General features: G+C 41.3%; 1 protein-coding gene across 1 annotated transcript in view; it reads right to left on the bottom strand.

Annotated features, from left to right (window-relative positions):
* Window positions 1-9,242: 9,242 nt before the first annotated feature.
* The window catches only part of ABHD5 (abhydrolase domain containing 5, lysophosphatidic acid acyltransferase), a 56,602-nt gene continuing 49,925 nt past the window's right edge, over window positions 9,243-15,919 (bottom strand). Inside the window, exons 6-7 of the mRNA XM_049863254.1 lie at window positions 12,264-12,450; window positions 9,243-11,491 (exon numbers count right to left, since the gene is read on the bottom strand). Of these exons, the coding sequence (XP_049719211.1) occupies window positions 11,402-11,491; window positions 12,264-12,450 (277 nt within the window). The 3' untranslated portion in view covers window positions 9,243-11,401. The remainder of the gene's footprint in view (window positions 11,492-12,263; window positions 12,451-15,919) is intronic.

Raw genomic sequence — 15,919 nt, 5'->3', positions numbered from 1 at the left:
ATCTGAAAATTGGTGTTATGCAAAAATGGAGGATGACCCCATCAGATCACAAAACAGAGGATGACTACATCATTAATAACTGCCAAACCACTGAGAATCATGGCCCAACCAAGCTGACACATGACCTCAACCATCACAGCCAGCATTATTCTCATCTCGCACCTCAGTATTCATTATTGTCATGCGTATGTCATTAATGTGCAAAATGGTTGGATAGTAGATCTTTTACTATTGTCAGAAATACAAAATGTCGGATAACAAGATAGTCCATAAATAAGGAGTAGGTGTAGTTAACAAAAGTACACAATGAACAACAGACAGAAATTGGCTTCCAAATAGCTTATGGCCCAGTAAAAGTGTCCATACCTTTTTCATTTTCTTCACTGGATTCTCTGTAGCATTGAATACAGTGCTGGTCTGCATTCTTTCAACATTTGTGTGAGCACCTTCTGTCATAGTAACTTGTCATCATTGTGATCATAACTAATTCTGTCTTGTGTAGGTTCCGAGTGGTACAAATAGTTACGTTCTCAGCTGCTAACCAAAAGGTTGGAGGTTCGAGTCTAGCCAGAGGTTCCTCAGCAGGAAGGCCTAGTGATCTACTTCAGAAAAATCAGCCACTGAAAACCCTATGTAACACACATCTACTCTGATACACATGGGGTTGCCATGAGTTGGAATTGACTCAACTGCAACTGGTTGGTTTAAGGAGCTGGTAACTCTGTGAGATCTCAGTCAAAAGTTGGCTAGACAACCAAGTTAGCTATCTTTGTCTTGTCTGTGATCTTCTGCAAAGATCCTGCCCACACTAACATATGGCAAGCAAACCCAACACTATTATTTATAATATTTGGCAACACCATGCAGAAGGAAGCCCAAATAAAAGAACTCGAAAGGGATTAAAACTATTTTAGTTCCAATGTCCTGGCTGACCACTAAGCTGCATGCATGATCTTGGGAAAGTCACTTAACCTCTCTGGGCTTCGTTTTCCTCCTTTGTAAAACGGAGATTGTTTTTGCAGCTTCCTTTCAAGCGTATCTGGTTCCATCACTACTCTCCCCTTTACACTTTCACATCCATATGTGGCCCTTAGGATGAAATCCAAAATCATATGAGGTACTACCATGGATTCAATTGTGTCTCTCTAATATATATGTCAACTCGACTAGGTTATAATTCCTAGTACTGTATGATTGTCTACCACTTTGTCATCTGATGTGATTTCCCTATGTGTTGTAAATCCTGTCACTATGATGTTAATGAGATGGATTAGCAGCAGTTATATTGATGAGATCTACATGATTAGATAGTGTCTTCAGCCAATCTCTTTTGAGATATAAAAGAGAGAAGCAAGCAGAGAGACATAGGGACCTCGTATCACCAAGAAAGCAGCGCCAGGAACAGAGCACATCCTTTGGACCCAGGGTCCCTGGGTGGAGAAGCTCCTTGACCAGGGGAAGATTGATGACAAGGACCTTCTTCCAGAGGCAAGAGAGACAGAAAGCCTTCTGTTGGAGCTGACAGCCTGAATTTGGACTTAGAACCTACTAGACTGTGAGAGAGTAAATTTCTCCTTGTTAAAGGCATTCACTTGTGGCATTTCTGTTACAGCAGCACTTGATGACTAAGATAGGTACACAGAACATGCAGTAAGGATGAAGTAAGGTATTTGTGACATCTTTTGTAAAAGTGCAAGCTCTCACACTCTGATCAGCTACCCCATCTTCATCTACAGGACACCATTTTCCTCCAGTCATTTGAGATGACCTTCATTTCACTCCACCAACACACAAAGCTGCCAATCGTATATTCTCTTCCAAACTCATCATGAGGTCACTGCTGTTGTGTATCCCTTTAACCCCAGTCATCATCAGGGAGGGGGCCTACTGATTTCTCACAAGATTGGATCTCTTGGAAGCTCTGTCCCAGGCCATTACAGTTAGAGTTGCCCTGAAAAGTTAAAAAGTTCATGGCTGTTTTAAAATGAACCAGCTTATTCTTTGCTGATCTTGGCTGCTCGGCCTCTCTCCCAGAAAACACATTAGAAACCAGATAACCCTTACTGTTACGTGGAATTCTAAGCCACCCAGCAGATTAAAAAGGGAAGGTCTCGGAGTCTTCTCTACAACTAGGACGTGCACTGGCTTTTTGTGCAAGACTTGCTGACATCTGTTTTGGACACTCAGGCCTTCTTCCTTTTCCCTTATTCTCATCTGTGTCTCTGATAGTGGAGGCTGCTCAGTAGTTATGTGTGTGACACCTGACTTACTTAATGGTTGGCTTCTGCCCCCACAGGCCAAAGATTAATGAGCAATGCGGCAGATGTCAGAGCAGCCATTCACAGGACTGGGATTCTTGGAATTCCAGAGTCTACTTCCTCAGTTTACTTACCACCCAGTAAGTAAACCCCTTATTAGTGTCACTTCATTATTTTCAAATTCCTTCTTTAGCAGCATTGGAAATTGAAGCTGAGGAAGCGACCCAGAGCATCTCCCTGTAGGGTTATTTCTGGGCTACTTTTAGGGAACCATGAGTAGTTCACATTAGCAATGCAGAAGTTTTAAAACATTCATCCTTCAAGACTTCTGCTGACTTCCAGACCTGTTCACCAATCTTATCCTATAGTCAGTGCCCTGGGGTTCTGAGTAATGTAGAATATTCAAGTTCTTTTTTTTTTTTTTTTACCTTACTCTCTGAAGTTGTTTTTTAAAAAAACCAGTTGCCTTTCAAGTCCACTCCCACTCATGGTGAGTACATGTGTGTCAGAGAACTGTGCTCCACAGGGTTTTCAATGGCTAGTTTGTTGTGAGTGGATTGCCAGGTCTATCTTCTGAGGTGCCTCTGGGTGGACGCAAACCTGACCCTTTGGTTAGCAGCTAAGTGCATTAACGTTTGCACCACCCAGGGACCCTGTCTGAAGTTGTTAGAATCTTATTTTCTTGGCTTGTTAAAGAGAATTTGGCACGTTTCAGGAATTTAATTATTTTGCTTTTGTTGGCTCAATAAAAATTTACAGCATTAGGGCAGTGAGATGATAATGAACCAGCATGACTCTACCCAGAAGGGTTAGTAGTGACACAATCCCAGAGACAGCAGAGGCCTCAGGGACAGTGAACCAACAAAATGTTGCAACAAAATGGTGTGCAGGGGAAGCAATACCTGTGAGGCCAGCAAAAGCTAAAGACAGAAGAAATTAAAAAGGAAGCTGCTTTAGATAGATGAGACAGAAATGGCGGTTTCCAGATGAGCTATCGACTGCAAGCTATATTTGGTTTTCATCTCAGCTAAGTTTGGGGCCTCGTTATCTAAAAGCAGTACAGATACCACACCACTTTTCCTGTATTGGCAAATTCTCACAGTTATGAAATACAGTGGAACATCTATAGATTGCTATCTGTGGTCACTGTAGGCTGATGGGAAGCAAAGTAAATATAGAAATAAGACACAAGCATGCTTTCAGCAAGGCAAGCCTCTTCTTAGCTAAGTCTCAGGCTTCTACAAAAGGAGCACTAGAAAATAGTGATTCCTAAAGTTTGATCTGCTTCCGGTGCAGCTGTGTAAGATCCTGCTGGGGGTCAACTCACTGTTTAAAAAAAAAAAAAAAAATCAAATCCATTGCTGTCTAGTTGATTCCGACTCATAATGACCCTAAAGGACAGGGAGAACTGCCCCATAGGGTTTCCAAGGCTGTAAATCTTTACAGAAGCAGACCGGTGGGTTTGAACCACCGAACTTTCGGTTGACAGCCAAGTGCTTTGAACGCTGCACCGCCAGGGCTCTTCAACCCGCCATCGGTAACTATATACTGGACAATATAGAAGGAACGACAAACCTGGAGTGCCGGAGAATGAACAAAAGAAAGTAGATCAGGAGAGGGTATTGATCCTTGGAATAGAAGACAGCACTTTTACAGTTTTTAGCCTGAGGGAAGGCCACAACCCAAGGCTGTGATGTGGGAAACAGTCTAGGACTCTGGCAGAAAACCAGCAGTCTTGCTGGCCAGAAGAGTCATAGGGACCTTAGCTGCTGCAAAGTGAGGGGGAATCCTGGAAAGGAGGGAACAGTCTGGATATAATCTCTCCCTTAATCTCTGTCTGTCTTTTGGCTGCTCGGCCTCTCTCCCTGAGAACACATTAGAAACCAGATAACCCTTACTGTTCCGTGGAACTCTAAGCCACCCAGCAGATTAAAAAGGGAAGGTCTCGGAGTCTTCCCTGTTGAGTCAGTGCCGTTGAGTCAGTGCTGACTCACAGCGACCCCATGTATAACAGAATGCAACACTGCTCAGTCCTTCGCCATCCTCACAGTTGTTGTTATCTTTGAGCCCTTTGTTGCAGCCACTGTTTGCCCTTAACCTTGGTGATACATCACTCCACCATTTTCTCTTGCATCATCATTTTCCCCCTTTCTCTGCTGGGTTATTCACTGGCTTACAAATGTAAGATTATTTCTTCCATCTTAAAAGACAAGCAAACAAAGCTGCTCTTGACCTTGCTTCCTCCTCCAGATAGTACCCGATTTGTTTGCCCTTCTTTTCAGGGAAACTCCTGGGAAAAGTTGCCTCTACCAGTAGTCACTTGTCTTTCTTTTCACATTCTCTTTTATCCTTTAAGTTCCAATTATGGCAATTTGCAAACTTGCATAAAAACAGAGGAAACAGAACAATAAATTCCTACATTAAACCCCCATGTATCCATCACCCAGCTTCAGCGAACAAAATTCTCCTGTTCTTATTTCACCTATTTCTGTCCCCTGCCTTTTTTTTTCTTCTGGGGTATTTTCAGGTAAATACCAGTCATAATTTTAACCTTCAATATTTTACTATGTATTTACTATGATAAGGGCTTTAAAAACAAACAAACGTAGTCACTATACCATTATTTCACCCAACAAAATTAATAATTCCTTAATATCATGACACTCAGTCTAATTTAGTTTTTTCTCTGTCTCAATAATGTCTTAAGTTGATTTTACTCAAGGTCCTTTAAGTCTCTCCAATCTCTGAGTCCTGTCACCATCACCACCTTTATTTTATACCTTCAGTCTGAAGAATTCCTAAGGAACTTCTCGCATTCTGCACGTAGCACGTTGTTTTAACATGTTCTTCAATCCCCTGTGTTTTTTCAAACCGGGCTTGAGTAAACTGAGGTTTAATTTTTGTTTATTTACTTTGGAGCAATAATTTGTCATGGCTGGTGTTGGGTTCTTGGTACTGTGACACATCACAGGTGTGTAGTATCTGCTTGTCCCTTTTTCAGTAATGCTAAGATTGATCACTGGGTTCAGATGCATCAGTCTGAGCCATCCAGTAAAATATTTCCCATTGACATAATGCTTTTAGCAAGCTAGATCCAGTATTTCATTCCAGTGGCTGTGGCATCAACCCTGACTCATGGCCACCCCACGCGTGTCAGATTAGAACATGTTCCACAGGTTTTTCAACAGCTGATTTTTTGGAAGTAGATCACCAAGTCTTTCTTCCAAAGCACCTCTTGGTGGACTCAAGCCTCCAACCTTTCGTTTAGCAGCTGATAACCTTACCCGTTTGCACCATCCAGGGACTCCTCTTATTGCAATGGCAAAATCGTGACTTCCTAATTTTATCGTTTCTCTGGTATTTAGCTATGATTCTTACGTGAAAAAAATCCCCTTATCAGGTTACCCTGATACACAAAGAAGTCAGGATAAATGTCTGATTCTTCCCTTTAGCAGTTTTCAAATTAATGGGTTGGTGGCCCAGTAATCTTCAAAGGTGACCATTTTTTTAATCATATGACCTCATGAATTTTTAAACATTTCACGTTTCAATCCATTATTCTTTCTAATGCTCTAATTGTCCCATCTGTGGCCAATGAGAACCCCTTCATGACTTGACTTTGCTTCCTTGCTTTCTGACACAAGGTGTTCTAGGCTCATCTTGTCCTTTGCCTGTTCTGGAATCAACCATTTCTCCAAGGAGCCCTGGATCCTTTTAGTGGGACAGTCTGGATCATGGAGGGGAGGAGGCCTTACTACTGGGTTGATTGCTTCTACCCCTCTTCAGTGGACAAAATAAGGTAATACATACTTTTCAGAAAGAGGAAAAATAAATCACAGGACTTTACTTGCATTTCCAAATCAAATATAAAAATACAGGGTTTTTGCTTGATTTTAGCTTTGTGTCTCTTTTATGTTCAAAGTCATGGTTCTTAATTCCATTGATATAAGTAAATATTTCCCTTGCCACACATACACATTTCAAACTGACACCACCAATACCATTCACTGTTAAAAATAAAACGACTGAAAGCAGCTGAAGATTTCCTGATTCTTTGGTCTGTAGGACATTATTCCAGTAGTAAAGTGCAGACAAAATGCTGGGCTTTAAAATTACTTGAAATAATTCTTTACGTGTAGTTGTGTCACCAATTTGATAACTAAGTTTAAGACATGCTTTAAAAAAGTTACAGAAAACACTGACAGGTCCCAAAGTAAAACATACAAAGCAAGATACATATCTAGCTGCTATCCCTACCCAGCTCCTCCACTTCCTCCCCACCCCTGGCAGGGAACTGTTACTAGTTATTGGTATATCCTTAAAAAAAAAAAACAAATGCATATTTTTTTCCATTTGTCTCTTTTGCACATTTGTTAGTACACCATACATCCTGTTCTGCACTTTACATTTTCACTTCCTATATCCTGGAGATCACTCCAGAGCAGTGTACAGAAATAGTCCCCATTCCTTTATCCAGCTGTGCAGGATTCCACTGTATAGATGTAGCATAGTTTCTTCCATAAATCCCCTATCAGTGTATATTTGGGTGGTCTCTAGTTCTCAGCTGTTATAGAGCTGTAATGAAGATCTTTGGACATACAGCCTTCATATTTGCCCCAGTGCATCTCAGATAAATCATTAGAAGTGGGATTGTGAGACTACAGATAGGCCTCAGATACAACCCAACGCCTTCTCAGATTGGTTTTATAGGTTTGAAAGCTTAGAACCATAGTCTCATGGGACAATTCGGTCAATTGGCATAGTATAGTTCACAAAGTTCTTCTCTTGCATCCTAGAGAAGTGAGTAGCATCTGGGATCTTGAAAGCTTGGATGCGGCCAGCTAAGATTCAGCTATTGGTCTCTACTTCGCAGGGGCAAAAGATTAAGAAGATAACCAAAATCTCAGAGAAGAAACAAGTCTACATGGCTGACAGCCTACCTGAGCCATGGCCTCATCTATCCTGAGACCAGAAGAACTAGATGCTACCCGGCTAGACTGGCTGTTCTGACTGGGGTCACAATAGATGGTCCAGGATAGAATGGGAGAAAAATGTGTTAACAAAACTCAGATTCTTAAAAAGGCCAGACTAACTGGACGAGTTGAGACCAGACGACTCCCTAAGCCTATTGCCCTGAGAAACTCTTTAAACGCTGAACTGAAACTATCCCGAGATCACCTTTTAGCAAAATAGCAGAGTGGCACAGAAAATAAAGGATATCATCCGAAAAATCAGTGCTCTACTAAAAAAACCACCAGTATGAGACCAAAAGGTCAACATTTAGTCTAAAGCTGAGAAGGGGCCAGGGAAACTAGAGCACTGGAAATGCAACAACCAGAACACAATTAAAGAGAATGTTGACACATTGTGAAAAATGAAACTAATGTCACAGAACAATTTGTGTGGAAATTGTCAAATGGGAACCTAGTTGCTGTGTAAACTTTCACCAAAAACACAATAAAATATTTAAAAAAAGGAAAAATGACAGTGAGGTTGAAGAATTAATGGGTATTTAATTTTGCTAGTTAGTAATACATTCCATCCACCAGTGTCTGTACTTCGCAGAATGCCTGCTTCTCCTGTAACAGACTACATTGTCAAACATGGATTTTTCCCAGTCTCACAGGTAAGAAATGGTATCTGAGTAGCTTTCATTTGCAGTTCTCTTATTATGCATGCCCCTCATATGTTGAAGGATCATTTATATTTTATTTTCCGTGAACTGCCCATACCCTTTTGCTCGTTTTTCTTTCAAGTTCTTCTCAAATTTTAGAAATTCTTTATATATTTGGGCTATATTAGCCCTTTGTGATAAAAGTTTCAAATATTTTTGCCAGTTTGTTATTTATACTTTAATTTTGCCTTTTTTTTTTTCCTTGCCTTTCAAAACTCTTATTTCCACTTAGTCAAAGATAGGAACTTTTCCTTTTATTGCTTCTGGATTTTCAGTCACAGGAAATCTCCCTTCTCCCTCTCCCAGATTATGAAGGAGTTTGTGTATGTTTTCTTCTAGTACCTAGAGGGTTTCATCTTTGCAACTGGGTCTCTGATCCATTTGGATTTCATCTTTGTGTACAGTGTGAGAAGTGGATTCAATTTTATTTTCCACATGGTTAACTGCACTTGTCCCGACGTCATTTTTTAGAAGTCTTTTTTTCTCCACCAATGAGATGTTGGAGCTCTGGTGGCGCAGTGGTTAAGCATTTGGCTGCTAACCAAAAAGTCAGCAGTTCAAATCCACCAACTGCTCCTTGGAAACCCTATGGGGCAGTTCTATTTCATCCTATAGATAGGGTCACTATGAGTCAGAATTGACTTGATGGCAGTGGATTTGGGTTTGGTAATGAGATGCTAAATATACAAAATTCTTTGAATTTCTCTATTCTGTTGTAATTGTTAGTTGCCATCAAGTCACTCCAACTCACAGAGACCTTGTGTATAACAACAAAACGTTGCCTGGTCCTGTGCCATCCTCACAATTATTGATGTGTTTGAGCCCACTGTTGCAGCCACTGTGTCACTTCTGTTGATAATATGTTGAAATATCTAGCAGGGTTGGCTCTCCTTCCCCACTGTTCTGTTTTAGAGTTCTTCGAGCTATTCTTGTTTATTCTTTCCAATGACCTTGATACAGAAAAAAAAGCTGCTTGTTCTATTGGGAATTAGTATGACCTTTTAAATATAAAAAATATATATCAACGGAGATGTTTCAAAAGCGTTTTCTAAATAACATTCTGAAATCAACTCCAGGCAAGCTTTTGTTGAAAATTAGTTCTGGAAGAACAAGGAATAAATCAGACATCATACTAAGTGGGTGATGTTTAGGGGCTGCATGGACACAGGTTAAAGGCAAGTCTGGATGTGACAACACTCCCAAAGAAACCCAACAGAGGTTTACTGAACACTTGCTGGTCCCATGGTGCTGTAACAACAACTATAAACAGACTGGCTCATACTAAGGACTCAAGAGACTATACAGCTATCTTGTTACCACCATCACAGTAAAGTTTATTCTGTATAATAAAGTACATTGTGCATCACTTAGCAAAGATGAAATGCTGTAATAGAAAACATTTAGCACCCGCCATATTTTCAGGAATTGGAAGATTGTGACCTTCTCTGCTGGTTCAATCTTCACAAAATTACACTGTTGCCGAAAGTAAAATGTGACTTTTAAAGAGAGTTATGACGTTTTTTTCAAATACAATTCGGTTGGTAGGAAAATAAGTTCCACTGGATATCTGGGTACATTTCTTTCCTGATCACTTGACACATCTGTGGTCAGAAACGCCATTTATGAAGTGAACCAAGTAACACCCCTCCAAGAGCTGGGGTCACGTTTCCTGTGCAGAAATCTTCCCGCACAAATGAAAACCGTCATTCGCCAGCCAAGGGTAATTAAAAAGACCAGAGACTGTGTCAAACAAAAATACAAACATATCACCCAAATTATTTCTACTGCTGATAGGCCTGAATCTGGTCAGCCAAGATACTAACTAAAAAATGAAGGCTATTTTTGCTTGCAAGGTAGAGAAATTCTGACAACACTTCTTGGCTCTCATGTCAGTTTCTTGCACTAACCTATTTAACCTGACAAGTGAGAAAAACTGTTCATTGGGAAGCTGTTCGTTGTGTATTAGTATAGTCTACCTATTCTTTCGTAGGAGAGATAACGTCAAAGTAAGTCTTTCTGGTAGTTAATCACAGTGATAAGACCTTACATTTCCTTAGAACTACATTTCCCTACAACTACAAATTTCCCAACTGACCAAAGAGCCAAAACTATTAAAGTATGATTTGTTCTAGGTTCACTGTTTTTATTTACATAATCACCTTTCTCCTAGACAAGCAGTGTTAGGCAAAATAGAAGGCAAAGATGCCTCGTTGGTGGAGTACTATTCAATTTTCTTTTGTGGAGGTCCTTCTCAGCAGCCAGTTGCCATGTGGAGCTTATTGTCACAGTTTCCAGGAAGTTTTCCTCGTTTTAAAACAGCAAGAAAGTGGTATTTTTTATAGTAGTTACTGCAAAGAGTTTAATCAAGTGTGATACCTTATGGAATTTTGTAACAAAACTTCAAGTATGTAAATGATTTAGTCAACATCAAACTCTTTAAAAATAAAACTAGGTGACCTTTCATCTCTGCTTTATTGAGACGTATTAGTGCCACCTATTTTTATATTTTAGTGGTAAAAATGTAATCCAGTTTTAGCACCCATCTACAAGAGTGAGATGTTAATGAAAGTATCATATGGCTTGGCTTACTGGAAAGTAACAGTCTTAATACCTCTTCAGTGAGGAAATCTGTTGTTTGTTGCATCTTGGCTCGTGTAAAAGAATAATACTAAGGGGAGAAAAAGCACAGACTTTTAGTCAAGGTTCTTCAGTACTTGAATCAGTGCAGTATTAATGTCAGGTTTCCATAGAGCAGAATTATATCACACATAGATGGTTCCAAGGAATTATGTTGCCATAGATTACGTCAGGGTAGATCACTTTTAAAATGTAATACAGAATGAGGAAAACCAGAGAAAGTAATGCTAGAGATTACACTCCTGCTTTTTACTGAAAACCTGTCTTGTCACTAAGTTTGCAAAATGAAGTGAAGCATTCTAAGGTACTGACAAATTTTCACATTAAAACACACTGAATTTAGATTAACCACCAGTTATTAGACATGATGAACACATGCAAAGAAGATAAAGTACATCTTTACAGTATACAATATAAGAGACCCAGGAATCATTTCTTTAAATGGGCAAGAGAGACTGCAATATGAAGTGTACCCACTGTACCCAACACAGCGAAGTGACACAGAAATGAAAAAACATTCCAGTTGAAAAATTACAATTTTTCAATACATCGGAGGAACAAACAACCTTTTATTTAAAGCTATTAGACTTGGAGATTCCGTTGAGTATTTTACGTAAATTTTAATTTTGTGTGGGAGAAGAGAAAGCCATTTTTCTAGAAGGCACTAACTGGTTTAAATGTGCAAGTTACTTCATTAAGAAAACATGTGCAAAGTACAGTCAAGAAGACTGCCTGGTTCTTCCTTTGTATGCCTTACTCTTCATTGCAGACTATAAATTATTGCTGAGGAATTGTATCAGTCACCAGGTTTCCTACCACGCCTTGCATATGCTCAGTCCACGGTGTCACAGATCTCCTTTACTTTCTGGTTGAACTCTTCCGGTTGGTCTGCATACACATAATGCCCTGCTCCAAGGATGGCCTGGTGAGAAAAGACAGTCAGCCAGCCTGTGAGCACAAGCGTTCAATAAAACACAGTGATATAAGCAGACACTTGGCATAACAGTGAGAGCAGTGCATTTCAATAAAGCATAATATAAAGGAATAAGCAACACTGATCTGTAGAACTACTCTATTTCTATTAATTAAAAGATCTGAGAATAAATAGAAAAATCTACTGAAGCTTAATAAAAAATGTTAATATGCAAAAATAAACAGCACTCTTGTCTAAACTGAACACTAATGACAGCACCAACACAGAAACTGAACAGAGTGAGGTGGGAGCTGGTTGCCTTCATGGCTGGTCGAGGGCCTATCGAACCAGTCCCTCTTCCTCTCTCCCAGCCCTAAGATGTTGAGGCTCTAGGGACAGAAAAAGCCCTTAGGAAAGGAGATTCGTGTTTGGAAATGTAGGTCAGACCTTGCCCCCATCACATGAGGTATCAAGTCTCTGACTGAGGCTGTAGGTACAGCTCAGAAATCACAGGGACAACCTGCAGCCTCATTAAACCAAAAAAACCAAACCCATTTGTCGTCAAGTCGATTCCGACCCATAGCGACCCTATAAGACAGAGTCCCTACAGGACCCATAGAGTTTCCAAGGAGCACCTGGAGGATTCGAACTGCCAACCTCTTGGTTAGCAGCTGTAGCACTTAACCACTATGCCACCAGGGTTTCTGCAGCCTCATTAAGGCAAAGAAAACAAGACAGACTTCATTTACAACTGAACACCAAAACCATGCTATGCACTTACTATTGTCTTCACGTATGAATGTGGGCGTAATGACTGGATGGTGGTGCCAGAATTGCCGTCTATGCAGGATCGGGCGCCGTAGATCACCGAAACTGGAATGTCAGTGTGCATTTTACCAATCCGCTGGAGCATTGGCCTTTTTGCCCATCCATAAGGAATAGTCATATTTTTGAAAGCTGACTCGCCACTTAAAGGGAAAGTAGGAAGTTACATGTACAGCTTTTGGGAAGGTATGTATCAGTACTCCCATCTCTATCAAAACACACTCACATTTAGCTTCTCTCTCATCCCAGAATGTCAGCTTAAATAGAAAATAACTTCCTACAAAGTTAAGGGAACAAACCCCACATAAGATATTACACTGTTAGATAAACAAGGCTGCTTTGAATTATAGGAATTTTAAAAAGTTTTCTTCTGCTAAGCCAAAACATGGAATGCTAATTCTCTATCATGGAGTCTCCGGGTGGTGCACTTCACTGCTGGCTGGAAGGTTTATGACCGGAACCCGCCCAGAAGAACCTGAGAAGACAGGCCTGGCAATTTGCTTCTGAAAGGTCACCGCCTTGAAAACCCTAAGGAGCAGTTCTACTTTCCACATGGGTCACCATGAGTCAGAATCAGCTTGATGGCAACTAACAACAACAACTCTCTATCATGAAAATATTAAATTACTTCTTGTGGAGATAGTTAAAATATGTTTTTTCACTCTGAGTTAGGTATTTCAAACTGATACAGACAGTAACTTTTCCAATGGTTCATGGTACCAGCTTCTTACTGCAATGGCAAAGCCATTACCAAGAAGAAACTCGCACTAAGTTATTTTTGCAAATTGCTGGGATAGGTCTTTTTGCTGTCATTTCTGCTATTCTTGCAGTAGTAGGCAGAATTATAAATTGCCTTATATGAAGAATTCAAGTTCCACCATAAGAAAGGCAACAAACTAGGACTACATGGCACATGTCACCATGAAAGTGTGCAGGTAAAGAATAAAACACCAAGATGATGCAGGAAAAGAATGATGTTCCCGGGACAGACCACTGAAAACCGTTGGACCAAGCTAATAAATGTACAGACCAGACGCAAGTGCCTAGAGAGTCACAAAATATCAATCGCTCAAGGCCCCGGCCCTCCAGCTTTCCTCACTCTTGGCAGAGAGACTCTAACCTATTTTATTAAAAAGCTACAGCTCGGAGGCGGGTCAAGATGGCTGACTAGGTAGAAGCTACCTCAGATCCCTCTTGCAACAAAGACTCGGAAAAACAAGCAAATCGATCACATACATGACAATCTACAAACCCTGACCATCAATCACAGATCTAAAGAGTTGACCTGAGTGACAGGGGAGCAAAAAGCTGCATTCTGAAGCAGCAAGCGCTTCTGGAACCGGCGACCCGTGCCACAGCCTTGAGCCCCATGGTTCCCTGGTGCCGAGTGGCGGGGCTGATTATGGCTTGCTGAGGTAGGGCAGGCATGGGACACAGCCCTAACCCCTAGCCTCTGGGGTAACCTCCGTAGAGACTCAGCCAGCACAAGCAGGCTGCACACTGATGCAGCTTATGAGAGAACAAGCAACCACGGGGAAGCAGCGACTGTTTTCAGAGCCTGGAGCCAGCGTCCCAGTCAGAAAACCTCGGCGTGGGGCTTTGGACTGGATGCAGGGGAGCTGAGCATGGCATCCTGAGATGGCGCAAACATGGGACGCAGCCCTAGCCCCCTGAAGTGACCTCGGGGGAAGCCCACCCAGTGCACGCAGGCAGCGCAGCAACGCGGCTGACAGGAGGAGAAGTCACCGGGAAGCAGCGACTGGTTTTGGAGCCTGGAGTGCGCGTCCCAGCCGGGGAACCTTGGCACTGGGCTTTGGGCTGGGAGCAGAGGAACCGACCACGGCTTCTGAGACAGCACAAGCACAGGAAACGGGCCTGACCCTCAGGGACAATCTCGACCCAGTCAGCGCACACAGGCTACACATCCCTCGGGAATCTCAGATAAACCAGTCATCACCAAGCAAGATAAGTAACTTTGTCTATATACCTGGGTGCTACTCTCTCCTATCTATCTGATCCCTCCCCTCCCCTTCCCAGGTAGCTTCATTAACATTGGAATTTCCTGGGCCAGAGAGTGAAGTCCTCTGCGGGTTTTTTTTTTTTTTGTCCTTTCCTAACCCATTCTCCTGGCCTGAGAGAAGCAGCTACAAAAAACCCAGGGACCAAACATCCTTCCCTGACTTCCCGAAATTGGACTGAAAATACAGAACCAGCTCCAGCCAAGCATATGAGATCCATAGCCTTGGGCTTTCATCCCTACAGGCAACAAGGTGGCTATTATAATGCAAAGGCAATTCTGATAGTGATCTGACTGTAATGCACTGTAATTGTTTACTGGAAAGACAAGTTTCCCAGGTCTGATATCTCTGCCTATTAAACAGAGCCCTCACTGACCCATAACAGGGAACTGAGGGCTGAAGCTCCACCCAAACCACCTAGCCTCCTGCCATAGGGGTCTGAGGATAGTGACACCTACCAATCTGTAGAGGTACATGCATTAGGTGCCTAAGGTACACCTGCAGAGCCCACCCACCAAAGTGCTTTAGGAATAGAGACACACCTACCTCACAGGCACTTGGGGGAAGCCTATCAACATCCTGCCCCCCCTGGAGTGTGACCCCCTGCTGCTACTAGAATCTGGTGCACACAACTATCACCACTACTCCTCTAAGTGAATAGGTGACAGTCTATACCACACACTTGGTCACCCACAATCAGATTCTACTCAGGAATAGTGAATGGACTCTTAGGCTTATATTTCTGGTAATAGCCCAAACCAGGTGGTAATAGGATATAAGTGATTCAAAGGCAACAACAATCAAGACAGCACAATCTAGTAGCCCATCTACATATATTGAAAGAAAACAAAACAAGATAAGACTCAGTGAGCAAATATAAAATAAATCATTACAATATCTTATAGATGGCTCGGAGATAGCAGTCGATATCGAACCACATAAAGAAGCAGACCATGACTGCTTCTACAACTCCCCAAATTAAAAAATCAAAATCTTTCCGAAATGAAGATACAATCCTGGAATTGCCAGATGAAGAATATAAAAAAATAATTTACAGAACGCTTCAAGACATCAGGGATGACCTCAAAAACGAAATAAGGCAATCTACAGAAAAAGCTAAGGAACACACTGATAAAGCAGTTGAAGAAATCAAAAAGATTACTCAAGAACATAGTGGAAAAATTAATAAGCTTCAAGAATCCATAGAGAGACACCATTCAGAAATCCAAAAGATTAACAGTAAAATTACAGAATTCGACAACTCAATAGGAAGTCAGAGGAGCAGAATTGAGGAACTGGAATGCAGAGTGGGGGAGGTGGAGGATAAGGCAACTGACACCAGTATAGCTGAAGAAAAATCAGGTAAAAGAATTAAAAAAAAATGAAGAAACCCTAAGAATCACGTGGGACTCTATCAAGAAGAATAACTTGCGTGTGATTGGAGTTCCAGAACAAGGAGAGATAACAGAAAATACAGAGAGAATAGTTGAAGATCTGTTGGCAGAAAACTTCCCTGACATCATGAAAGACGAAAGGGTATCTATCCAAGACGCTCATCGAACCCCATTTAAGATTGATCCAAAAAGAAAAACAC

The sequence above is a fragment of the Elephas maximus genome, chromosome 20, assembly GCF_024166365.1.
Source record: "Elephas maximus indicus isolate mEleMax1 chromosome 20, mEleMax1 primary haplotype, whole genome shotgun sequence".
NCBI lineage: Eukaryota > Metazoa > Chordata > Mammalia > Proboscidea > Elephantidae > Elephas > Elephas maximus.
This window is presented reverse-complemented; position numbering and strand designations above follow the sequence as displayed.